The 25,769-nt window shown below is 40.8% G+C and overlaps 3 protein-coding genes across 3 annotated transcripts; all 3 read right to left on the reverse strand.

Annotated features, from left to right (window-relative positions):
• Window positions 1-786: 786 nt before the first annotated feature.
• fblim1 (filamin binding LIM protein 1) lies at window positions 787-8,819 on the reverse strand. The gene is made up of 8 exons (XM_049578403.1): window positions 8,663-8,819; window positions 7,955-8,324; window positions 5,953-6,110; window positions 5,253-5,346; window positions 4,971-5,140; window positions 2,348-2,526; window positions 2,036-2,156; window positions 787-1,941 (listed from the first exon to the last, which is right to left on the reverse strand). The coding sequence occupies exons 2-8, from the start codon at window positions 8,298-8,300 to the stop codon at window positions 1,831-1,833; spliced, it is 1,179 nt and encodes a 392-aa protein (XP_049434360.1). The 5' UTR covers window positions 8,301-8,324; window positions 8,663-8,819; the 3' UTR covers window positions 787-1,830.
• Window positions 8,820-12,266: 3,447 nt separating this feature from the next.
• LOC125891235 (transmembrane protein 82-like) lies at window positions 12,267-15,305 on the reverse strand. The gene is made up of 6 exons (XM_049580318.1): window positions 15,092-15,305; window positions 14,917-14,989; window positions 14,627-14,831; window positions 14,038-14,455; window positions 12,613-12,797; window positions 12,267-12,402 (listed from the first exon to the last, which is right to left on the reverse strand). Exons 1-6 carry the CDS (start codon window positions 15,159-15,161, stop codon window positions 12,310-12,312), a joined length of 1,044 nt encoding a protein of 347 aa, XP_049436275.1. The 5' UTR covers window positions 15,162-15,305; the 3' UTR covers window positions 12,267-12,309.
• A 272-nt stretch (window positions 15,306-15,577) lies between these two features.
• slc25a34 (solute carrier family 25 member 34) lies at window positions 15,578-23,311 on the reverse strand. Its single transcript, XM_049584370.1, has 6 exons — window positions 23,210-23,311; window positions 22,073-22,792; window positions 19,454-19,519; window positions 17,857-18,009; window positions 17,610-17,744; window positions 15,578-17,058 (listed from the first exon to the last, which is right to left on the reverse strand). The coding sequence occupies exons 2-6, from the start codon at window positions 22,562-22,564 to the stop codon at window positions 16,873-16,875; spliced, it is 1,032 nt and encodes a 343-aa protein (XP_049440327.1). The 5' UTR covers window positions 22,565-22,792; window positions 23,210-23,311; the 3' UTR covers window positions 15,578-16,872.
• Window positions 23,312-25,769: the final 2,458 nt, after the last annotated feature.

The raw sequence follows: 25,769 nt of genomic DNA on the forward strand, positions 1-25,769 counted from the left end.
GTAACAAAAAATAACTGAAAAAACTGAAGTGGTAAAAAATGATTATAAATTAATAATATAAGTGATGGAATTGATTGAAAACTATAGAGGTAAAAATGGAAATAAGTGCATGTTTTTTGCAGACATGCACTGATTGCAGTACTGAATGATTCATATCTTTAATCAATTAATTTTTGAACTGCCAGAATCAGACTGTTGAGCTTTTTTTTTTCTTTTTATTTTCTTTAATAAAGCATGTCCCTCTTGGACCACTTGAAGTGAGACTAAGATTTGCTGATCAACAGCCGCTGTGGCCTCAAGTGACAAGTCTGTGTTAATGGTAAATATTAATATAATCACAAGGTGAGAAGACAAATAAAATATAAGCAAACAGACTCAGTAATGTTTCACAGCCATATACCTAGACTTTGACAACATCATCTCCATAAGCTACAGCTTATACCAGCCCACGTGAGGCTATACCAGAAAAAGACACCAGGTGTATGAAAAGAGCAGAGATGTATTTTATTCTGTATGAATTCAACTTTTCATCACTTCCAAAAGTTAAATCTTACTTAAAAGACAATATTTACCAAGTACAATAAAAGTGTGGTTAATAAAACAGAAATGCCAAAAACATGTTTTCCAGAAAATATTGTAAAAAATGTTTTTGATACAAAGAAATATAATTACAAAGACATGTCATTTTGAGATACACAATATAAATAATGCAATAACTTGACTGGGATCTGAATGAGATTTTAAGATTGTAACGTCAAATCAATGTGAATAGATCTAGTGTTGAGGCAAAAAAAAAAAAAAAAGGACAAATATAAGGCCCTGTAGTCCAGTGAAGATCTTTATGAGTTAAAGGTTCAGTGTGTAGGATTTAGGGGCATCTTTTAGCAGAAATGATTTATCATATTTATAACTATGTTTTCATTAGTTTATAATCACCTGAAAATACAAAACGTTGTGTTTTTGTTTCCTTAGAATGAGCCGTTTATATCTGCATGTGGAGTGGGTCCTCTTCCACAAAGTCCACCATGTTGTTTCTACAGTAGCCCAGAACGGACAAATCAAACACTGGCTCTAGATAAGGCCATTCCAGTTTTTGCGTTGGCCATAGTAGTTCCCTTACACGCCTGGCACACCAGAAGAGTTTCAGTTCTGCAACCTCACCACTAGATGCCACTAAATCCTACACAGTGGACCTTTAAAAACAGTGGATGTAATCAAAATTTTGGTGCTTTAGGATGTTCCATTATGCTCTGTTACACTTTATTTCATATAAGCTCTAACGTCTGTGTTCTGTTTTTTAAATCAATTACACTACTGTGAGTGAAACTGTCATCTTTTTTCCCACTTCTCAATACTTGTTGATTGTGTGTGTGTGTAATTTAACAAATGTTATGTTGGAGCCTGCCTCAAGATAAAATATATTAGGTTACTTTTATATAAAGTTTGTTTTTTCTAGACAGTTTTTTATATAAAGTGGTAATGCAGTTGAGAAACAGTACACTGACTGAGATTTACAAAGTTCTTAATAATGCTTGCCGTATGTTTTTGCAAAGGCTGCTGCATAAATATATTTGGTGCATTTTGTAGTTTATGGAGTGCAAAATGATCAAGTATAAAAGAAGAAAAGGAGGATCCTCAGAGAGCATGATATATTGTAAAAAAAATCTTTTTTTAAAAAAAGCCATATTTCATTATTTTTCTGCTGAAAAAAAGGGTGTGTGTTTGTATTCCAGAGTCTTAAATGCACATGCAGAGTCTCCCACGACTTTGAACCTGGACTCGTGGCACTTTTCCATCAGCTGCAGTGTATCCCGGGCTGTGAGGCCGGTGTTAGTGCTGGGCAGAGACCAGGTTCAGATGGCAGGATTTGCAAAGCAACCTACCATCCAAAGGATAGCAACCGTGGTCATTTGGTTCAGGAGAGAGCTGGATGACGCAGACCTGCAGATAATGAGAAAGACTTATCAGTAATGTGTGTTTGCGTACTTGTCAGTGTGTTTTTACAGTACACACTGTTTGCTTGCAGATAGCTCACCTCACATCTGTAGCAGTTCTCATGGTAGGAGTGTCCCAGGCATTTAACATTATAGCTGTCAGTACCATCCTCTTTTGGGATAATTAGCTGGTTGCAGGCGTGACAATTCGGAGCATACTTCCTTTATGGACAACATTTAAAAACGAAGAAAATGTTAGACAAGGCAAGGCAACTTTTAAACAGAGTCAAGGTGAAGAATTGTATCACAGCATCTTTAAAAATATTTTGTGGACGTATTATCTCGAGCCTTTCACACAAAACCTCTTTGGGTGTTTTTCTTGCGATACTTGCCATCATTTGTAAATCTCCTACCTGTAATAGTCCTGGAGGCAGTACACCTCTCCAACTTCTCCCTGAGCAAAAGGCATCTCTCCAATTTGCTGTTTACATGTTGCACAGGTGAAACAAGTGAGGTGGTACGCTCGCTCCAGTGCTCGGATCACATGATCTGTGATGGCCTCCCCACACGCCCAGCAAAGCTCCAGACTGGCCTAAGACACAGAATTAATGGTGACGATACAAACATTTTCTACTGTTTAACTCATTTAGTGCTACAAACCACATATAGGCTACTTCATGTGTGTCATTGCTGGACATTTTCCACAACATGTGTTTATATTTTTGAATCGTGGTTTTCCCACTTTCCAAGCAGCCATTGGCTTCAAAGCAGTAATTAGGAGTAGTATGGTTTACTGCAGTTCTTCATGTGGTTTGTCCAAGTGGTGTTGCCGTACCCCAGTAGAACATGGCTTACAGGCATATTCAATCACTGTTAATGTCTTTGTATTACATTATATTTGTCAGATAGCCCATGTGAAGTTTAAGTAACTTACTTACACTTAACTCATTTAGTGTAACACAACACAGGTGTGTAAGCGACAGCAGACAATTGGTCTTTTTAATCTATATTGCCACGTAAAATAAAGGCGTTTTAATTTTTGCATAAACCCCAAAGGTCCCTTAGGTCATTTTTGAAGAAGACTTGCATTTTATCCAAAGAGCACCTGTATGTCACTACTACTGAGATCCAGCAGTGTTTCTACTCCTTTGTATTCATGGACAATTATTTGTGTTGCACTGCATGTGTAACTTATGTAGACAGTGGTCATATGGCATACTGTATAGCTGCATTTGCTTATGATAAATAATGTAGAAGTAAATGAGTTGCAGTCCCCCCCAGTGTTGACTTCATGGCTACAGCCTTGATTGTCCTCTATTAGTTTCTGCAAAGAATGAAAATCAACTTGCACAGACCTGAAAGTTGGTTCAGTGATGACATTTGCTATACACCTTTTATTCCAAGTCTGTGCAGGGTGATTGTTTTTACGCTGTAAGGGAAGCCAGTGGCTACCTTGAAGGTATAAGAAAACCACATTTAAAAAATTAACACAATTATGTCTTTGGAAAACAGCATTAATGGAGCATAAGTGATTTCAAGTAAATGAGCATACAAAAACATTGTTATGGCAACCCAGCCGCTAGATTAAATGTTGGCATTACATGTTTCTGCAAACCACTATATGTTTCATTTGTAAGTTTGAGATCAATACAAAAAAAGAGTAAGTTTATTTCGGACATCCGTGCACAAAAAGTAATAAAGACCTAGACAGATTCCGACCAGGTCTGTGTCTATATCTGTTCTGTGAAGCACTCATGTCAGTAGCACTGATGATAGTCAAGGACTGAAACATTTGCTGCTGTTTTTATTCCCTTTTTAGTATTTTTTGCACTTCGCGCACCCTTCTTTTTGTGCACGTGGTCCTAAATAAACTGACTATTTCTTGCATTGATCTCAGCCTGTGGACCGTTTTGTGGCTGTCCAGCCCAGTTGCACTGGTGTGCAAGTATCTCCTCTGCTGTCCTTTTTTATTTGTCTATCATACTGACGCACCCAAGACAAACTTTTTTTTGTTGCTGTAAGTAGGTGCAGTTTCAAAGCAGCCCTAAGCCTTTTCATTTGTAGTGGATATGTTGAAACTTCATGTTTCTTTACTTTTCAATTTTTAATTTCATGTTGTGACAGCGCTGTAGTTAATGTGTGGTTAGGCACAAAAAAACACTTGGTTAGGAGATCACCATGTTTTGGCGTAAAATACCCAGTTAGGTTGCTATAAACATGGCTGGAAATGTACCAAACTCTTGTCTTTCTACTTGTTACATCATATTTCAGACAGTTTCTTTGTTAAGGATGTCAAATCTTTGTTAACAATTCTTTTATACTTGGCTAAAAAGTGCCTCTTGCTGGGATGATCTGCTTCACAGGTCCCCACGGTTGTGGTTATCATAGATATCAGCTGTGCTTCCTCTGGAGAAATTGACTTATGATCTCAAGTTCTGGCAACTTTGGGAACCATTACACTTTTTCCTCCAGAAACTCTGTCTTGCTTATCCCCAGAGGGCAGTAACTGATTGCTCCATCTGTTGATGTCAATACCACTTTGCTGTACAATCTCTCTTTTTAAAACTTAATAGCCTATTCATTCTTAGTTGCAATATACTACAGCATTTGTTCTTTTGAGGTGTTTTTTTTTTTTTGGAAGAAGATATTCTCTTCTATACTCTTCTGTCTTATCAGTCTTCATGTTTAGGTGTTGTTTATGTTGGTTGGTTTTATGTATGTGCTTTATTTGAAAAATCTTGTAAAAAGAAGAGGGGAAAAAAACATCCATTTTTGTTAGTCTCAAACAGTGGTCTGCTGCTGACATGCCAGTTGTCATACCATTCACCATCCTGTTTTCCCCCGATGAGAAGCTCATGTAATCTGAACTGTCATTCATATGAAACGTACAAATGTAACATGTCAGTAGTTTGCATAAATGTATAATACTATCATTTTGCTCTGGCAGCTGGGCTTGGTATGGTCCTGTAGAAAGATTTGCATGTATTTGCAGCTTAATAACATCCTACAATGGAGGCTGTGTTGACTTTGACCTACCTGGTAGCAGTCCTCACAGAGGGGGATTCCTGCCTTGTTGTAGTACTGTTTACCAGCCAGGGGAATGTGACAAGACCTACACTGGAAACAACCATCATGGTACGTCCTGTTTAAAGCCTCTATTGCAGGTTCAGAGAGAGCCACGGGTTTCCGACAGAAGCCACACACCTCTGCATTGTACACAAACATCAAATGTCACAGAGGGTTATAATAATACGTGTACTGTCAGAGCGGAACAGTGTAAAACCTGAGCTGTGAATGTGTAAATAGAGATCATGTTACCTCGACTCTCCCCGCTCGTGTCTTGGCCGTTATTATGGATCCCATGGGATTGTTCATCCTGTTTCAACCCACTAGATGGTGTGCTTGTTTCCACCTTAAACATAAAGCACGTTGTTAATGTAAAACTAAACGCTGAACTGAGACAGCTGATGAGTTTTGCCTCATGAGGTGAATCACACAGTTTAGCAAATGCTTGATTTTGATTTAAAACATGATATGTATTTCAATTGCTATATGCACATACTGTAGACACACATAGGTAGCTGTGAAAAGAGGAAAGTCTTTATATTAGACCTCCTGCTGTAACTCAGCCTTCCTTCATTGTTTCTACACAGAGATGAAGCTCTGATGACGGGAACTAAACATTTCTTATAAAGATATCTACAGTTTGGAAAGTGCTGTGTTTGTGAGGGAAAAATGTTCACAGTTCATAAAGTGTTTTTGATCATTCAGCCATATCTACAAGACAGATGTTTTGTCCTTCATAATGTGTTTTGCAGATAATTCTTTACGACAGCTGCACAACATAATACTGCATCTGTAAAAGTTGTGGAAAGCTGTAATCCTCCACTGTGGGAAAAATGACTTGTCTGCTTCGAGCGAAATGTACTGAGGGAAACTGGGATCGAGTGTTTAAAAGAGTACATGCCTGCCGTAGACATAAGAAATTGGGCAATGCAAATGTGACGTGTCTACATACCTCTGTGTTGTAAACTGGCTGCTGGCCTGGGGTCAGAGGGGAGAGAGGCGTCTGGGCAGGAGGAGGTGGTGGAAGAGCTGATTCTTCAGAGAGCGATGTTCCAGGAGATGAAGGCAATGCAACAGCAGGAGGAGGAGGAGGAGGAAGAGGGAAGAGCTCTGTTGGGCAAGAAAAACTCTTTGAGTTTCCAGTGAGCACTGAAATTCAGGATGAGATTAATATGAAACCCAACAAAATATACAAAAATATATTCCGTATACATACATGCACATACAAATACTGACACCTCTAATAATGAAAAAACTATAAAGTAGAAAAACAACTGAAAAAAAAAGAGAAAAAAGAATAAGATGAAAATAGTAAAATAATGAAAAATAAAATAGGTGGAGGAATAGAAGCTTGTGAGGTTATGTGTTTAATGCGTGCGTTTTTCTCCACATTATCTTCCTCATCTTGATGTCAGCTGCAGACTCACCTTACTCACTACATAATATCATCAACATGGAAGATTTTAGAAACAGACTATTTGACCACCGATTGCAAAATTCAACTGTCTGCTGTAACTTGTCTGTTTGTTCTGTTGCTTGTTTCTTGTGTGTAAAATTTTTATGCTCTTTGTTTTAACCTTTTGCTGTTATGTTTTTAGTCTGTTTGGTCTTTTATGTAAAATTCTTTATGCTACAGTCTTGGTCAGGACTCCCTTTTAAAAGAGATTTTGAATCTTAATGAGAATGTCCACTGTAAAATAAAGTGACAAGTTTTCAGCATGTTCCCAAAAGAGGAAGCCTTATATGGTCAAATTTAGCAGCTGTTCCTCAGAGATAATACTTAATTGTTTCCAGTGCTGCCATGTACATCCTGAACCCAGTGAGTGTGAGAGGAGGGTTAGGAGCTTTTTGCAGTTAAAAGAGTCATACACCAGTTTGGCATTTCACTCACATAACACTGTCGAACATACAACTGACAGTTTAAAAAATATATACAAAATATATACAAGTTAAGGCAGCAGAACCGTACATATCAACTTTTTTCTCACACTTTCTTCTTCCTTGTCAAAACCTGGCGCCTACATTACCCACAATTCAATGTGACCACTCAGGTGTGTTATCCTGGTATAGGCTAATGTTGCCTTGAGTTGCTAGCCTCAAACAGAGATGAAGAGCAGGCTGCAGAGGTCTGGTAAGCTCACTTATTTCTAAAGGCCAATTTATAGGTTCCCATTTATAGTTTACTTTGGTCAGTGTGATGTAAATTTTCTCAACCACCCAGGTCCACGAGACAGACCCTTATGTAGATGTCCGCGTGCAACCTGTTTTTTGTGACCGTGCAGACTGTAGGCATAGCAAGCGCACTGTGACTGCACATGCTCCAATTTCTTGTTCTAAACTCCAGTCCAATCCAAAACACTGCAGTCAAGCAGTATGGATATTTGATGGACATTCACCCCAGACCCAACAGCATTGTTTGGTTTAACTTTCACCCAATGTTGACTGTAGACTGTAAGCTCACCTCCCAGCCCTCCCGTTCACTGCTGGAGGCCAACATGGACCATCAGATGTACTAAGAATGAAATCAAGTTTGTCAAGTTTGTCTGAGCTTTTAGTGGATTTTTGTCTTCATCCCCGATGTTGCCTCAGGTGACATCAACTAAGGCAATTTAGCAGCAGTAAGCAGTAGTTCTCCCACAGACCTATAAACACACTTTGATGTGTAAAATTGGTGGAGTTCCCCCTTAGACAGTATCAAACGTGTTGCAGTAAAGGTCAGGAGAGCAATAAAATCTAATTTGTATCTTGGGAGGAGCCCAAAACGAGCAGAAACGTATCATATCGTTGCTGTAATTAGTATTACCAGCCATGGAAGAACAGGACCAAAACCTATAATACGGGTCAGCCAGACCCTTACTGCATTAGTTACATGTGGGTGAATACATCTCAGGTAATCTAAGTTTTGTCTAGTTTGCACTTAATTCAAGATGAAAAATAAATCTTGACATGAATACCTTCAGCATGCACGCCCTCTTCTTGCAGCTTTCCTCTGCTGGCTCCAGGTGGGTCAGGTTTTGGACTCTGAGGGTCTGAAGCTCGGGCGGAGACTCCTGTACGAGTCCGGCCTGTGCTGTCCGCACTGCCAGAGGGCTTAGACTGTGAGTGGTCCTCTTTCTTATGTCTGACGGTGGGGATGTTGTCACTGGGGCTGACTCGTACAGCAGTGTGCTGCTTGTCTCTAGCCGGGGCACTGTGAGCCTGGAGGACGGGCTGCTGCGGTGTCACAGTGGCTCGGTGAGGAGATGCCAGAGTGATGAAGACAGAGGACACCATCCTTTTTGGTGGAGCTGCTGATGCCATGACTGTACAAAACCCACATACAGCCTAACAGGAGGACAGAAGAATTACTATCTACATCTAACATCTAGCTTACAATAGTTAATGTTTTACGGTCCTACAGAAAGACTCAACACATCTTTTTAATCAACCCTTTAGCAGTGAACATGACATGTTATCTCAAGCATCTCAACACTATTGAATCTACATGTACACACCCTCTCAGTCAACTTTGTGGGAGTGCTCACTCTCACTTCACAGAGGTAAACTCACACACTCTCAGTCTCATAACCCATAATGAATGGTTTCAGAGGCAGAAAGCTCAAATCTAAATCATCTGTTTCCTTTAAACCCACTCACTCTGGCTGTGAGCTGCCATTACATACCTGGGAGAGAATGCGGTTTTGAGGACAGCTGTGTCTTTTCTTCTTTCTGCTTCCCTGCTCTGTATCTCAAAACTTCTGGTTTGTTTTCCCTCCTGTAAGCTGCCACTGAGAGAAGACTTTACTCCGGCAGAGAGGGCGACTATCAGCAGAAGGCCACTCCTTTTCCTTCTGAACCTCCCTCCCCGACTCTCTCGTCCGCCGACCCCTCCTCCTTCTCTGGCTGAATGACAATACCACCTCCCTCCCAACCGTAAAAGGTGAACAGTTAATCTCGGGCAAAGTGCAGTAAAAAACATGACACATTCATCTACTATGAGAGCTTGGCCGACATAAACACACTGGCATGCTTGCACGTAGACACACAATGAAAAGTCATGCAAGAGTTGGGCAATCTAACCAAAAGCACACAGTCAGGCTTTTTACAAATGCAATATACAGTATCATAAAGTATTTCACAAGGTTTTTGCCCTTAAATAGACACACACAGCCACCTCCCACTCCTTTATCTTTCTGCCTGCCAGCAGGATGTGACTCTACCTGCCTTTTCCAGCAACTCTCTATCTCAGACTGTCCTCTTTCTCTCTCTCCTGTGCAGCTCTGCCTTATTGTTCTGTCAGCTTTATTTTCCCTACCTCCCTCATTGAGTCTGCCTCTTTTTTTCTTCTCCCTCTTTCCTTCTTCCCTTCCCCCCACTACATTATATCACTTTAGCCTTGACTCACTATCAGTGTCACATGGCATTGCCTCCATTTGTGCCTCATCGACGTCCGATAATGTGTGGTGGTCTTCATCAGGCTCTCCTGCCTGATGGAGCCTTTGTGGTTGAAAGCAGCCGTAAAGGAGCCGCAGCATTACAGTGCAATGAATCAGGGCATTGTGCAAGAGGAGATATTGGTGTATTAGGGAGAAGGGGGAGAACAGTGAGTGATGTCTGTGTGAGCTATGAAAAAGCTGCTTTGTTGTGTTTGCTGCTCTCCAGCAGAGTGAATCGAAGCAATATCAGGTCTGCTGATCAGCAAATATTGTGGTTAGTTTCCGGAGCCAAACCTTGTGAGGTCTACTCCCCTCTACAGAGTCAAAAGAAAGGATGGAGTAAGAAACTTAAGTGTTGAACAAAACTGATCCATGTGGGTCAGTGTGGGAGAAGAGTGAGAGGCATGAATGTGTGTGAGAGGGTTAACAGGAGACGGAGATGAGGAGAGTGATGGGGGTCTCTGTTGTTCCAGCTCTGTGGAAAGGAATGCTGCAGTGATGTCACGGTTGCAGGAGGGAGCATGCCTACTGATGACACAATCCCCAGACCTTCACGCTCCGCCTCCCCAACAGCCAAAATCCTCATTAAACCCTCTGAACCTCCTCACTGCTTCTACAGCATGACTTTTTAATTTACTCACCAACATCACAATATAATACCTAACTTTAATCCTCAGTTTTTAGTGACTCGGGTGAGCGGGACAACAATGGGAAAGAGAATGAAGGGAACTGAAGGGAAAGGAACAGGAAGAAACACACAAGATAGGGAAAACAGTGACAATTGCATGTTTACAAATACAGTTGATGTTGATTTCCTGACTGCAAACATCTGCAGCAGCAGACAAACAACTTTTCAGGGAGAAATCCGGTCAACTCACCCAAATACTCAAGTAGCAACACAATCACCACAATAAATATTGGCTTTTTTTCAAACCATATGCTACATTTGTACGTTTCATATATAGTGGATATGATGCCTCTTTAATTTTGTTTTGTGGTATGGTGCTGCAGCAGTTAGCACTGTCTCCCCACAGCAAGAGGATTCTGGGTTTGAATCCACCGGCCAGTTTGGGCCCTTATGTGCAAAGTTTGCATGTTCTCCTAGTATCAGTGTGGGTTTTCTCTGGGTTCTTCAGCTTCCTCCCACAGTCCAAAGACATGCAGGTTAGGTAAATTGGTAGGTGAGTATTTGTGTGACCTGCCCCAGGTGTAGCCACCTCCTGCCTAATGTCATCTGGGACCCTGAATAGGCTCTGCAATTATGGCAGATGAATTAGTGAAGGTTTGGGCCTGGGGTTAGGGTGAAACACACATGTTTGGACTGAAAACATTCACTTTTGTCACTACAAACATGGCTTAACATGTCGAGAACTGTCTTTAGAAAACACCCACTGATGTCATTAGCTTACAAACACCACTGAACGTGTCCTGAGCTGCTGTTAAAAAACACTCCTGTTTGTTTGTCTTGAACATCGGTTGCCATCCACCATCTGCTCCTCCTCCTGATGAGAAATTCAGTTTATGTAATCTGATCTATATCATACGTATGAAAAGTACAAAGGCAAATGTCTTGCAGAAATGAACAGTGACAACATTTTATTCTGGGGACTGGGCTGCAAGTAGGAGGAACGTCAGACCAGTGTTTCCCAACTGGTGGGTCGTGGACCAAAAGTGGGTCATGGGTCAATTTTGAATGGACCACAAGTGACTCAGGGAAGTGTGAAGTTTATAAAAAAAACAATCTGTATTTTGAAATCCAGTGAATTTCTAATACAGAGCTTTTAGTGCTGTTTTCCTCTGTAGAGTGAGTGACTAATGGACAGCTACTTGACAGAGACAGCAAACTGGTGGCTAGACCAGTTGGGAGCCACTGCATTAGACTGTTAATCAGTTTGCTTAATTGTAAGCAAATAAAGTTGAGGGAGTGTGAGAGACAGCAGCTGAGATATTCTGACTTTAAGCCCCTCGTAAGGGTCTAGCGCCAAAAAAGTGAGATCCTACATTTCCCACAGTGCAACTGAATAGTGTCTTTCATCGGACCCCGCAGTCTCCTACATGTTCTTACATTTTTTTAAACTCCGCACCTCCAGTTTGTAGTGCAGACTGACTGTTAAAAGAAAATTGCGTCTCAGTCTCAAGCTTAGATAACCTTAGTGACATCATCAATTACAGCTTCACAAAGCTTCCTCCAAAGTCAAAGGATTGTATAATTTATAAGTGTACATTGTTCATAAGTACTGTCACAGGCTGACTACTCCTCATGACGAGTGAACTGATCTGCGTGTATAATATTGGTGGAGTGCCCCTTTAATTAGTCTTTTATTGTCACTGTCATCAATGCTTTTCAAGTATTATTCATGAATGAAGTGATTCTCAAAGTATTCCTCTCCAAAGATGTGTGGTTGTTGTGTAGATCTGATCTGCTTCAGCTACTGTAGAATTAATGCGCAAAGAGTGCATTAAAAAGCTTCTTAATCACAGAAACAAGTACTTGTAATTAAATACTTTTCCTCCTCTACCATAATTAAGACATTTTCTGACATGTCGTCGTCCTCTGCTGGTGGAAGTCTGACCTGTTTACACTGTGTACCTTTCATCAGCTTATTGCTTATCTCTATTCCACTCTATGACTCTATTATATAACTTGGGCTTGGTGGTGTTATTGCCAGCAACAATAACATTTACTGAACCTCAGAACCTTTCAGTCAGCTGGGAGAGAAACCAGCAGCTCCTCATTCTTTTCTTCTGTTTAAGACTCAAAAACAGTAAATACACAATCTGTACCATCAAATGTAGCCATAATAATGCTTTTATTGTTTTATTATTAACAAGTAGTAGCACATGTTGACATTGGAGGTAGTCTTTGGTATTTGAGGTAGATTTCGGGTTCACCATCAGCTCTCATCTGATGATATGCTCATTGTGAGTTTCCTCGTTTTGGGACCAGAGCTCTGTTCATATTTTCTCAGGCTTGTCTCTTCTTCTTCCTAAAAAATAAACGAAGCATGGCAATGAAATGTCACCTGTCATTTTCACCTGCCTCAGTATAACCAACAAGTAACAGGTAAAAGTAAATAAACAAGTAAATAGTAAAGCAAACAGATATGGTCATGTTGTATAAATCACAGCTTAAATGCAAAAAAGGGAACCATAAAATAACAAAATCACTGTGAGTGGAAGAGGTGATCCACACAGACCTTTAATGCAGCTTTCAGCAGGTCCTGAGAGGGCAGCAGGCAGACTGCTTCACCCAGGAAGGTGATGAGGACGTGGAGGACATCAGACCAGTCACCCACAGTCAACATGAGCACCAGTAAGGCTCCCAGTCGCAGCACTACAGTGTGCAGCAAGGCCTCTGTGCCATTCTGCCGCTGCTGATCCTCTGTGCAAAATGAATAAAACAAAGTTAAACAGTGATGCTAAACGGTCTTTTCTGCCCACAGCAGTATAATCACACAATACTACCTTTTTTAAAGAAAGGATGGTGTTTTTGACATCATTTGTAAGGTTTTGTCTCATATATATTGTTTTTTATGTCTCATTTCATATTTATTGCCGGATTTAGTAGTCCTATTTTCGGCTACATCACTTAAGGCATGCTTTTTATTACTAGATTGTGTGTTAGTATTACCACTATTTTGGCTTTCATCCGTTGTCTGCTTGTGTCTCTTTTTATTTGTCACTGTGCTCGACCCAACTAATTTCCCCTCTGGGGGTTTAAGAAATACTTCACTCCCCTAAATGATCATTTGTATATCAATTACTCATTCTGTGTTATTGAATTCTTTAAGAAAACATTTTTCTTCCGTGCCTCCAGTGAACGAAGAATCCAAAAACCAAGAAAAGTCTTGATGAATTGAAGTTAGATGGGTCCACGTTCAACAACAGCAAAGCTTTATTAAAACATCTGCATACAGACTCTCACACAACTTGTGCAGTATAATTTGAGTCTAATTTATCCACTCGTATGCTCAGTACTTCCCAAACAGAAAGCTCTTTCCAACGTGGAACCGAACTTATCTATGCTCTCGTAAAAGCCAGACTTCACTGACAAAAACAGATATTTTACCTCGCTGATAACAGGAGCTGCTGATCTAACACTGCCTTGATCATTACTTTGTTTGTTTATTGTGTGACTTTGCTGAATCTGAACTAACCCTTTAAAACACCAAAGTCACTCAATAACACAAACAACAAGCAGCTCCTGTGTTCATTGAGGTAAAATCATGTTTTTAACAATGGAGTTTGAGACCATAGACAAAGTTCCGCTTTTAGTTCAGTTTTAACTATGAAGGTTTTAGTGAAAAAGCATTTGTTTGGGAAGTACTGAGCATAGGACTGAATAAATAAATTTGGATTACACTGCACAAGTTTTGCGAGAGTTTGTGAACGGATGTGTTGATATAGTTTTGACTATGACTTCAATTCATCACACTTGTCTACATTTTTGCATTCTTTGTTCCTCGCTGGCATGCGAGAAACACAAAGATTTCCTCACAAATTCACCATAACCCAGGGTGAGTAATAGCTATACAAATGGTCATATGGGGGGTGAAGTATTCCTTTAATGAGGTCATCTAATCTAATTAAAATGTTTTCCATTCTTCAGAATTCTCAATCACCTTGGTTGTAGAACACCAACATGGTGTAGCAGAGTGTCAATGGAGTCCATAACTTAAGAGCATCCTTCTGGGACAGGAAGTGGTCATAAACCGTCGCGGTGGAAGCCACAGTTGCAAGAGCAAAGGCCAAGATAACCGCTCTTTGCAGCGAAGCCAGTATGGTGTGTCCGGACGCCAGGAGGCTGATACACTTCCCACAGTAACGCTCTCTACTATGTAGTGGGTAGAGTCTGACCACATGGCTCAGCAGACTGTGGCTGACACTTGCTAGTGCCCAGCTGAGAACAGCTGCCAGAAACAAGCTGATGGAGCTGTGTGGAGCCCCCTGATGGAGGAAGTCAAGAGTACAGGTGAGGCAGCACCCCAGGGAAAACTGGCACTGGATCAGGAGCAGGTCTAGGCCTCTGTCACTGGCATCCTGAGCTCAGACAGGTACAGGAGCGTGGATGAGAACACGTCACATCAGTTTAAGAAAGATCAATATATTGAACACAGAGCAAACACTTAAAGTACACCCACACACAGACATTAAACAAGCCTAAATCAACATGTTATCAGCTGCTCTGTTGATTTGTTTAACACCACTCACCAGTCCTGCTGAAGTCCAGGCAGAAACAGCTCTCAGAGAAAATTCCAGCACTATCAGAGAGGAAACCCTTGAGCCCACCAGAGACAGGAGGACTGTCAGGAACCAGAACTGGAGAGCTGATCTCCACTTTCCTCTCAGAGCATTGCCAGGTGAGGATGACCCCTGTTTGCTTTCAATTTCAGTTTCAGTCTCAGTCTCAGAATCACTGTGTGGAGCAGAAAATTAGACCATAAATATCCTGCACATAAACATATACAATCCCCTCTTTCCTTTTAATAGAATAAACTCACCTGCATGTTTGAAGAAAGTTGTAAACCCTCGTCAAATTGCACAGCACTGATACTCCACATGCACCCACGAGACCTTTGAAGCACAAATAATGTCACAGCCAAAAAGTAAGTGTGGAAAGAAACAACTATGCACAGAAATTCTGTCACGTAAAATAAAAATATTCGATCAACTCACCTTGTAAAAAACAGTCTATTGGGTTTGAATGAAAAGATGTTCCCAGGATCCAGGAGAAGGGAAAAAACATGTTTCTGTTTTCCTTATAACTCAACACGGACACACACACACACACACACAAAAAAGTGCTACGATGTCTCACTCATGCTGCTTCAATCTAGGAACCTGTCAGTTAATGCTGAATTTCTGTGAGCCAACCCGTCACGTTGCCTTCATTTCCTCCTGCTGATCAGGACTGAGTGCGCTCCATGTTTAAGGTTCAAAGGTCAAATGTGATCGGAGCGTGGCTGTCGATCTAATCATTTTCTGATGATGAAAGAGGCTGAAAATCCTCTCAAAAATAAGATTAGACCTTCAGAGCAATCAGACACCTTTAAAGTAGCTCTAAATAAAACCACATCCTGTTTACAATGCACCGTGGGTGTTGTGTATTTCAAATATGCAGCACTTGAGAGGAAGAGGGATAAAAACAAACTCTCACAAACCTTTATCATACAAAAAATTACTTTATTATTTTTATCAACTTCTGTTCAAAAGGCTCAAAGTACCCGTAAGTTAAACTTGTGTACATAAAATCCTCAGATCAAACGGCATCCTCATCTTTAAGTACCAGTGGTTCATATGTCAGCGAATAAAATCATTCCCATCAGATGGTTTTCTTTACATACAACAGACAAGGCAACTAGAATTACATTTCAACTGTGACAAATCACTGCGGCCACACTGGGCTATAAATATGGAATACAGACTTTATGTTTTAGTTATCCAGACTCGTCCTTCGTCTCATGGGCACTAGAATAAAATATGCCTGCAAACCCCGTGCATCAAACTCCTCTTATTTTAGCTTTAATGCGAGGCGACATGAAAGACCGAGACAGTGGCTGTGATTTAATCATTTGAGGTATTAAAGGTAAAACCTGACATTTCAACAGTGATTTAATGTAACTGAGAAATTAGATGGGAAAGTCTAAAAATCATTTTTTAGATGTTCATCTTTATCAAGTACTTGAACGCCATCATCCATCTTCTTTACTCCAGAGTGAGTCTCTCTTAAAGGACTAGTTTGACATTTTGGGAAATATGCTGATTCACTGATGGAGAGTTTGATAAGAAGATAATACAACTCTCATGTCTGTGCAGTAAATATGAGACAAAAGCCAGCAGCAGGATAGCTTAGCTTAGCATAAAGGAAACTGGAGGAGACAGGAAACAGAGGGAAACAGTTAGCCCACCTCTGTTGAATGGTAACAAAATCCACCTTAGCCGCACCTCTAAAGCTCGCTAATGAACATGTTATCTTTTTCAATCTGAACAAACAGTCTAAAAATGACAGTTTGTTGTTTAATGGTTATGTATAGACTGTTCCCTCGCTCTGAGCAGTTGCCTGGCAACCAGCAGAGACTCCAGGAAGTCAACAGTCCAGCACGTTAATTCCTGTGAAATGGAAAATGTACTTTTTTACACTTTGGTTTTGGTACAGATTGAATCAGTCACTGACACTGAATTGTCAAACATTTAGTTTTATAGGTGCTGGTAGGTGAGTTTGGACGGAGGCAGGCTAACAATTTCCCCCTGTTTCCAGTCTTTATGCTAAGCTAAGCTAACCAGCTATTGTATAGGCATGAGAGTGGTATCAATCCTCTCATCTCACTCTCTGCAAGAAAGCGAATAAGTGCATTTACCAAAATGTCAAACATTTGCTTTAAAGTTAGGGTTTCATTAACTGGTGGACCACTTCTATGGCTGTAACTGAGTCCAGTCAATCGGGCGTTTAAGAAGTTTTAGCTCCTTCCCTTGCTTGTTTTCTTTGCTGCCTGCTGCCTCAACAGATCCCAGAACAGCATGCTGAGCACTGTGTGTGGGGCCAAGCGCAGGAAGACAGGGCCCATGCCTTTATACAACCCCAGCAGGCCCTCAGCTTGGCACACCTTCAGCATACAATCTGAAAATCCATGGTATAGACGGCCCTGTAAGACAGATAAGGACAACAGTGAGTCTCCAGAGCGTCTGTCTTAGTATGCATTTATCTAGAATACATCTTGCAACAGTCTTTTGTCTTTGAGGCGTGGACTTGTGTAAGACTTAAGTCACAAATATGATGACTTTAGACTCAACCTGACTTGGACTTCAACACCAATGACTCGTGACTTCAGCTAGACTTGAGTTCAAAATGGCGGCGTGCACGGGTGCAGCGGCTTTTGGCTCTCTAGTTTGGTGTTACTTTTCCATGCACCAAGCGGAGTTGCATCTCCAATTTCGTTGTTTGCTCTGCCACAATGACAATAAAGACTTCTACTCTATTCTATTCTCTGTTGTTAAAGTAGCATTACATTTGATAAAGAGCGTATTTCGACTTTAGGATTCGAAACTCAAAGTTTATGACTTGGGACTTGATTTGGGACTTATGTGCAAAGACTTGAGACTCACTTGTGACTTACAAAACAATGACTTGGTTCCACCTTTGCTTTTGTGTGATTCTTGAGAGCAAGAACAAATTTTATCACATCAGGTCACTCACCCTTCGTAATTCATCCACCGGCTGGTTGTAGAGCCGTGTGCTAATGACATCAAACGGCGTCATGGTGATCGCCACAGCGACTCCACTGATCATGGCGGCCAACAGAGCCGTGAGCCAGCTGTCTGGACTAAACCACTGCAAGCACAGAAAGAAACTGATTATGGACTGAGGTTTTTTTGGCTGATGGCATGACGGCAACTGTTCAGTGACATGTCGTGTAAATATGTCAGCTGTTTATCACGTCTACCTGGGTATGTGACACCCAGTCCTTGGCGGAGGTGAAGGTTGCCAGCTGAGCAGCTGATCCCACCATGACTCGAGGCACGGCCCCGTTCACACCCCTCCAGAGACCAATTAAACCGTCTCTTCTATAGATGGTAACAAAGGCATCAGACGCTCCCTGAAATGGCAGGAAACAAAGACAATGGTGTTATGGGAGAAGCAGATAATAGCACAAATGACACTGTGTATGTTCTTCTATCATGCAGTGATAGAAGTGTGTTTCTGATATAACTTTGAGTCATACCAGCTCAAAGTAGCCTGCTTATAACAGGCGTTTAATGTCCTGTCTTTAAATGTATATTCGTGGCGTTATTCACAAGTTATATTACAGAATTTATACATTAACATTACATGGCATAAGTACAAAGTTTACTCCAAAATATAGTATCTTTTAGTGTTGCAATGTTAACGAAGTACATTAACTCAATACCTCAACACTGTACATAAGTGACTCCATGTTATGAATATTTATACTTGTACTTCACAACATTTCAGAGGGAAATATTATTCGTTTTATTCAAATCTGTTTACCTGACAGATGAGAATGATATCAGGGTTAGATGTCCTGCACTAACAGGTTTATCAAAACCAACAGAAGGGTGAGGTAGTGCTCAAACCAGCACAGTTCATACACACCCATTCAGTCCTGAGAGGTCTAATTAGGGAGCATAACTAAAAAACATCTGCGCATGTTCACTCTGTGGTATTGCTGTTTTTACCGTAGTTTATCAGTTTATTTATTTATCAGTTTAGATTATTTTGGTGCGAGTTGCTGAGTGTTGGAGATATTGGCTGAAAAGAAGTCTGTCTTCTCTCCACTATAATGGAACTAGATGGCACCCAGCTTGTGGTGCTCAAAACTAAAAAAAAGTACATTTAATGAAGTCAACAGCAATGTCTCTTTACAGAAATTATGACCCCGCTACTCAAGATAATCCACAGACCTTGTTGTGAGCAGTTATGTCGGAACAATTTCTTTCTACACGTGCCAACCATATCCTCACGCAGAAGGAAGTGTGCATCTACACATGGTAAGATACTCATACTTGTGACAGTGCAAGATGTAAAACATTGATGGTGTCCTCCTTGGCTGAGCTGTAACATTAGCTAGCTCAGCGGTGCTAGGTGAGCTAGCAGTAGATGCACGCTTTTGATACGGTTGGTGGGTGTAGTTTGGTAGAAAGAAAACAGTTCCCATATGAAACTGCTCACAATAAAGTCTGTGGATTATCTTGAGTAACCTGGTCATGATTTCTGGAAAGAGACATTGCTGTTGAGTTTTTCAAATGTATGTTTCTGGCACTTTGTGCACCTCAAGCTGAGTGTCATCTAGTTCCATTATACTGGAGGGAAGGAAGACATCTCTATGGCTGATATCTCCAATACCAAATCAATCTAGACTGATAAACAGCACCACAGGTAAAAAGAAAATATGTATTTTTGATGTGGGGGTAAACTGTCCCTTTATGTAAAGCATCTGAATGCATATTACTATGACATAATTCTAGATAAAACAACTTCAAATGGATTCATGTGTGTTGCTTTCAACATCTCGGTCTTACCAGATGGTTGTGCTGGTGGCCCACTGCAATGGTCTTCACAGTCTGAGCCTGCAGGTGGGTTTTCACCTATGAAGAAAACGCAGCACACATAGTTTAATGCACATTCAGACTGCAGCGGACACTGTGCCAAAACTGAGTCTAAGTACAGACAAAACCAGACTTGTCACTAAGTCGGATAATGTCTGCGCCGGATGCCAGGGTGAGTTACATAACAGTGACAGGTACAGTAACTCTGCTGATGTTGTCCTGGCATGAGTCACATCACAAACTTGTTTTAGCAAATTCTTCAATGATTCCTTTGCACCATGAAGAGGCCTCTCTACTCGATCTCATACAGAGTGTCAATACAACAACCTTGAGTCCTCCTTCCCTCACTCACTGCCAGCACCAAGGAGCCACAAGATACTGGGTATTTTTAGCAGCAGTGGATAGGTTAAAGCAAAGTGCAGGGTATATTTAGTGACCTAGATATAAACAAACGTGTCCTGAAACAATATTGTCTTTCCATGGCGGTGATCAAGGTCAGATGCTTTTAAATGTATTGACTGGCAGCCGAAGCAGACAAACAACAACACGACTGCTGTGGCATTAAAAGGGTCATGCAGAGGAGATTAGTAAGTTGTGCTATAAATCAAGAGCCAGTGACATTTGACAAGGGTGTGGATGTCATAACATGATGAGTCTCATCTGGTTTTATAGATGCACATTGAATCTGGATGTACTCTGACAAATGAAAAGCTGAGTGAGACCTGGATGTGGACAGGCTGGGTGGCGGCTGCTCCTTCAGGTGGATAATAAAACAAGATATATCAAGACTGACTTTGGTTGAGTCAGTGTAAGATCATACTGTTTTATCATGTATTCTAAATGTCTTTAAATTAGGCATATTACACACCCTTGTAATGTCACTTTGCCTCACGAGACCTCGTGTTGGATGAAAATAGATGTAGGACATTTGAGACCCCTTTGAAACTGAGCCGGTTCACTCTTCTGTCTCCATTTGTGATGAATTACTATGCTGCTTTTCAGACGCCGGAGGGTTTGCAGTGTCATGTTTGTAATGTCACATCTGAATTTAAGTTTTCCAATTCTGTTTATTCACCCACATAGACCCAGTCCTAGGCTCTTGTTAGGTATGTTTCCAAACAGTTTTATTCTGCCTAGGAAAGATAAAATGATCTTTGAAGTATGTTTGCCCCCTCTCTTGGCTGTTGGTTGACGGATTTAACAGTGATTTGGGGTCTTGAAAAACTCACCTATATAGTGAGAAATAGGGCTTCTGGGTTTATTGATATTTGGGAAATGTTTTTGGAATTTGTAAAAGATGGTGACATTGAAGATGCCTTGAAAATGTAACTCTTAGAACATGCTCTACCCAGTTCTAAATGTGTGCTTAAATTAAATTATATTATTTATATTATCATCTGTTCCCATTTAAACTCCCTTTAGTAATTCATTTTTATTTTCCTTTAGAGGATCATAAAAGTCATTATTAAAGGACAGGTTGACATTTTTCTATCTCCAAACAATACTCACATGTCCATCTGTTCATTGAAACAGTTTTTGGTTGCTGTAATGTTCCCTCCTGCTCATACTGGTCTGCAAACAATCCCCTTCTAAGGTGATTTTAATACACAAATAAAGTGTGTATTTGCCATATTTACAGCAACCAAAACTGGTTTCAGTGTACATATGGGAGAGGTACATTAAGCTCATCCAATGCTGACTGATATGAATAAACAAAATGAACACCTCTGGCTCTATGATGTTGCACAAGCTTTGTACTTGTTCATTAATAATATAATCTAACAAGCCTGTTGCTTATCTGTTATCAAAGCTGACATGTGTATGACGTTGCTGTGGATACCAGCCAGAAGCAAACATGGTGTGATGTCTCGTCATAGATGATTAAAAACCAGTGTGTTGGCGTTATTCAAACAGTAAGATGTGTTTGCATAAAAAGAACGTTACGCTGAAAACTTTTTGCATAATATATCCGATGCTTGCAACAGAGGACGATTACTCATTTTGTCTTTCCACACAAGCTCTCGTCTTCTTTTAGCTCATGTCAGTTGTTGGGCTGTTAATTAACTTGTTAGGTTTTCTTTAACATGCTGTCTTGAGTGTAACCTAATCAGGTGAGCCTCTCTCAACAGTACACAGGGTTTCAATTTCCTGTTAGGTTTTGTTTTCACCTGTTTGGCTCACACATACACAGATACCATAAAATGACATCATGGTGGACACAAAGACGTGACTGTAATACTCTGGACATACGTTTTTGTTTTGTATAGTGACTGCCACAGTATAAATGAACCTAAATAAACTTATAGTGCTGACCTGTAGTGACCTAAAGAGGTCAGGATCAAAGGAGCTGCAAGACCATAACCAATGTAGGAAATTGACAAAAACCCTAATGTTTCTCCAATAATTGAAAGGTTCTTGCCAAATACTGTGTAGTTTTACCTCTTCTCTCTCCACAAACTCTTCAGATTGAAGTCTGAGAGGACAAAAATGAGTCTTCAAATGAACTGCTCACAACTCATGAGGGGTCACAAGCTAAAAGCACAGGGAACCGCTGTGTTTCAGGGTGAAAAAGAGAAACTTTAGTAAACGTACCAGGTAGGCAGGAGAGGCAATGAAGGCACCCAGCGCCCCGGCCCCTGCCCCTGACAGGAGACTCCCCCCGTGGAACGAGGTGATGCCCAGAGCTTCACAGTAGGAGTAGGACCCCAGCCTCACACCGTTCATCACCGCCTGGTACATCAGCCCGACTGAGAGCCCCTTCTGCAGGCCCCGGAGCCCATCTGTGCGCCCCACCACCCAGAGCGCCTGCAGAACTCCTCTGTAGTGTCTCTGGTAGGACCCCCGTGCACACAGCTCTCCCTGAAGCTGCAGACGGGTTTTTACAACCTCCAGGGGGTTGGTGAACACACAGGCCGCGCAGCAGGCGAGAGCGCCCATGGCGAAGTCCAGAGGAGGCCAGACAGCTGGAGGGGGAGGTGAGGGGCCGAGGACGCTGCGGGGAACAGCCGGTGCCATCCTGTGGGGAGGCTGGACACCAAACACAGACTCTTCTGGTGAAGGCTTAAGTAGCTGAGCACTAGTCATCCCTGGGAAGTGTTTGTCCTCTTAGTGCTTGTGATGATTTGTTACCCTTTGACTCAGTTTGTAAGGGAACAGGGAGAGTGTGTTCTACAGAACAGGAAAGTTGCACAAAATCAGCTTTTCCGATGAGTCATTTAATATCTGTGCATGTTTCTGCAGTGACACAGCAGGCCAGTGTGTCCTTCAGTCGTTAGCTTCCTTGACTGTCGGTCGGTCCAAAAGAGGCACCACCTGCAAGAGAATGTATTCACGTTGAAGTACACGCTTTAAAAATAGTGAGGCTCAGGTGTGTTTACAAAGGCTCAGACCTACATATGAGGACAGAGCGGACAAGAGGAATCCTGCTGGAATGAAAACATTCAGGTTTTAGCTCAGGCGACAGACACACTTGTCAGAAAACACTCCCTAAGCTTGCAACACCACTGCACCTGCAAAAACAGGTAGACATCTTTGAGAGCAGACATGATCACCTGACGCAAAGCCACACACCACTCCAGTCCAACTCATTCAAACCATCAAACAACTACACAAACAAGCTCAGCACAAGCACCAGAGGCAAACACACTCAAATGAAAAACTCCTCTCACATCCCTTTTTAAAAAGTTATATAGTATGTCTTGAGTCTGGATACTTCATTCAGAAACTCACAGTGTTCAGTGGTCCAGTGCAGCTCCATTCTTCCTCCCTCTCTCCCCCATCATTGTAAACATGTGTTCTCAGCACATTCATTGTCAGAGTCTCCTCCCTCCGACTCTCACCACAGCCAATACAGCTCCAGCCCTGTGTGCCACATCACCAGGTCCCCGAGTCTGCACCAATCATACAGCTCTGCTCTGCCCCTGCTCTGGTCCTATAGGAGCTCTCTGGGTAAAAGGTTATTGTTGGTCACGGGGGGGGTGGGGGGGGGTGGTGGAGTGTCTGAGGGAAAGGAGAGCAGGGCTCCAAAGGCTGACTGAGTTAAGTGCCTAAACAAGGTTAATCTGCTGAAGATAGTGGGGATAATCTCAGGAGCAAAACCAAAACAAACAAACCTGTGCTCTGTTTTTACCTTGCACCACGTGATTTAATGTTGTTTTCCCCTTATAGGCATCATTGTTTTGCAGACATTTGGAGCATAAATATACATTAACAGAAATGGAAAATAATGTGGTGGATGTTAAATATTCGCAAATGCTCAGAAGCATTTCTTGTAAAGTTGACGACGAAGTTGTGTTGAATTACACTCAGTGCAAATTATACTGCTCATTTCTCTTTTTATGTGCTGTATGTAAAACAGCCACTAGAGGGTGCTCTTTAATGCTCTATACAGCACAAATACTCAGCTATGACTTAATAATTAAAATGAAATTTTATGCTTGAGAGTTTATGCTTATCTTGGAAACAGCAGAGGACCAAAACAGTCTGATCACAAGGGTCAATGTGTAGCTGTTCAGGAGCTTTCAACTGTTTCACATGATCTTCCTCAGCAGATGGAGTTGTTGAGCACTTAAAAGACTTCTTATGGAAGTAAAGAAGGGCTGTAATAATTTAAATCGTTTAACATAAACTGAACATGTAACTGTGAAATGTAATCGCTACTTAATACTTAACGTTAAAATGTAAATACCAATGGATTTATAGCACTGAAATATTTAACTCTGAAGACCATTTGTTTAAATTGACAGTTTAAATTTTCCATGTTTGCAGAAATTGCAAAATATTTTTTTTTTGTTTATCAAAAAATTCAGGTGTCCAAATCTTCAAGTAAATAAATAAATGAATAAAAAACTGAATCAAAAAATCAAAGTAAACTTTAAAATCAAGTTGTTGAAGTTGGATGTCTAAATTTAAAACCATTCAAACGCACACTTTGATCATTTCCGATCCATTTGTGAATTTATCAATATGTTTGTACGTCAAAATGTCCTAAGATTTAGTTTCAGTACATCCTCTCTGTATATATTTAAGGAATAGTATCCTTAAATGTAATTTAAATATTTTTTTCTTTGTATGCATGTGATTTTTTTTTGTTTTTTGCCTCTTTTCTTATGTTTCTGGATACTAATCTTTGTCCTTTCACTTTTACTTTTTCGTTCAAAAATAATATTTTCAAATGCACGATTGGAAACCTGACACATTTTTGGAGTTGCTCCTGCACTGTAATTTGAGCACCTGTTAATAAAAACAAATTTTTGCAAACTTGAACATCCAGACCACTGATAATTAGATTGAATAAAATAACTATAATAAACTTAAAGGACTAGTGTGTTTGATTTAGTGGCATCTAGCCGTGAGGGTGCAGATTGCAACCCACTGAAGCTTCTCCCACATGCCAAGTGTGTAGGAGAACTACAGTGGCTGATGCAAAAACGCCAATGGCTCCCACTGTTTCGTTTGTCTGTTTTGGGCTACCATAAAAACAACATGGCAGACTCTTTGCAAGAGGAACCGTTCCCTATGTAGATATAAACTGCTCATTCTAAGGTAACAAAAACACAACACTTATTTTCAGGTGATTATAAATAAATGAAAACATAGTTATTAATATTAAATGCCATTTCTGCCAATAGATGCCCCTAAATCCTACACACTGGACCTTTAGAGAAAAAAATATCTGATCGAACTTCTGCTTGAGAAACTTGATTTCTCTCAACTCAAATTTTTAGATCCAAAATGACTGATTGAATTCCAATTACTTTAATACTGTTCTCTGAATACTGGACACCTACACTCATTAAGCAAATTCAAATCATGTTTAAGTTGCACTACTTGAAATGACATTGAAAATGTTTAGGAGAAGTTCCAACCGAACACATTCAAAGATAGTTTCAAAGTAAAATAGCTGACTACTGTAAATTTAGTATCCATCTATTTTCAACCACTTATCCGAAGCTGGGTCGCAAGGGCAGCAGGCTGACCAAAGTGCTCCAAACACCCCTCTGCTGCCCAGCAATGCTCTCCTGCTGCTTATAAATCCCATTATGACCCTTATTTGATTCCAACAGTTGAGACTGAATTGATTGAATTGATTTGAACATCTACATATCAATGACAACTCAGCAAACTCCATCTACTGAGGAAGATCACGATTGAAAGCTCCAGAGCAGCTACTAAAGGACCTTATGATGAAATCTTTTTGTCCACGCAGTAATGTTTGGTAGACTGAACACACACACACACACACACACACACACACACACAGAGCAGGAATTTTAAGACTGTGACAGAG

Source organism: Epinephelus fuscoguttatus, linkage group LG1, assembly GCF_011397635.1.
Source record: "Epinephelus fuscoguttatus linkage group LG1, E.fuscoguttatus.final_Chr_v1".
Lineage (NCBI taxonomy): Eukaryota > Metazoa > Chordata > Actinopteri > Perciformes > Serranidae > Epinephelus > Epinephelus fuscoguttatus.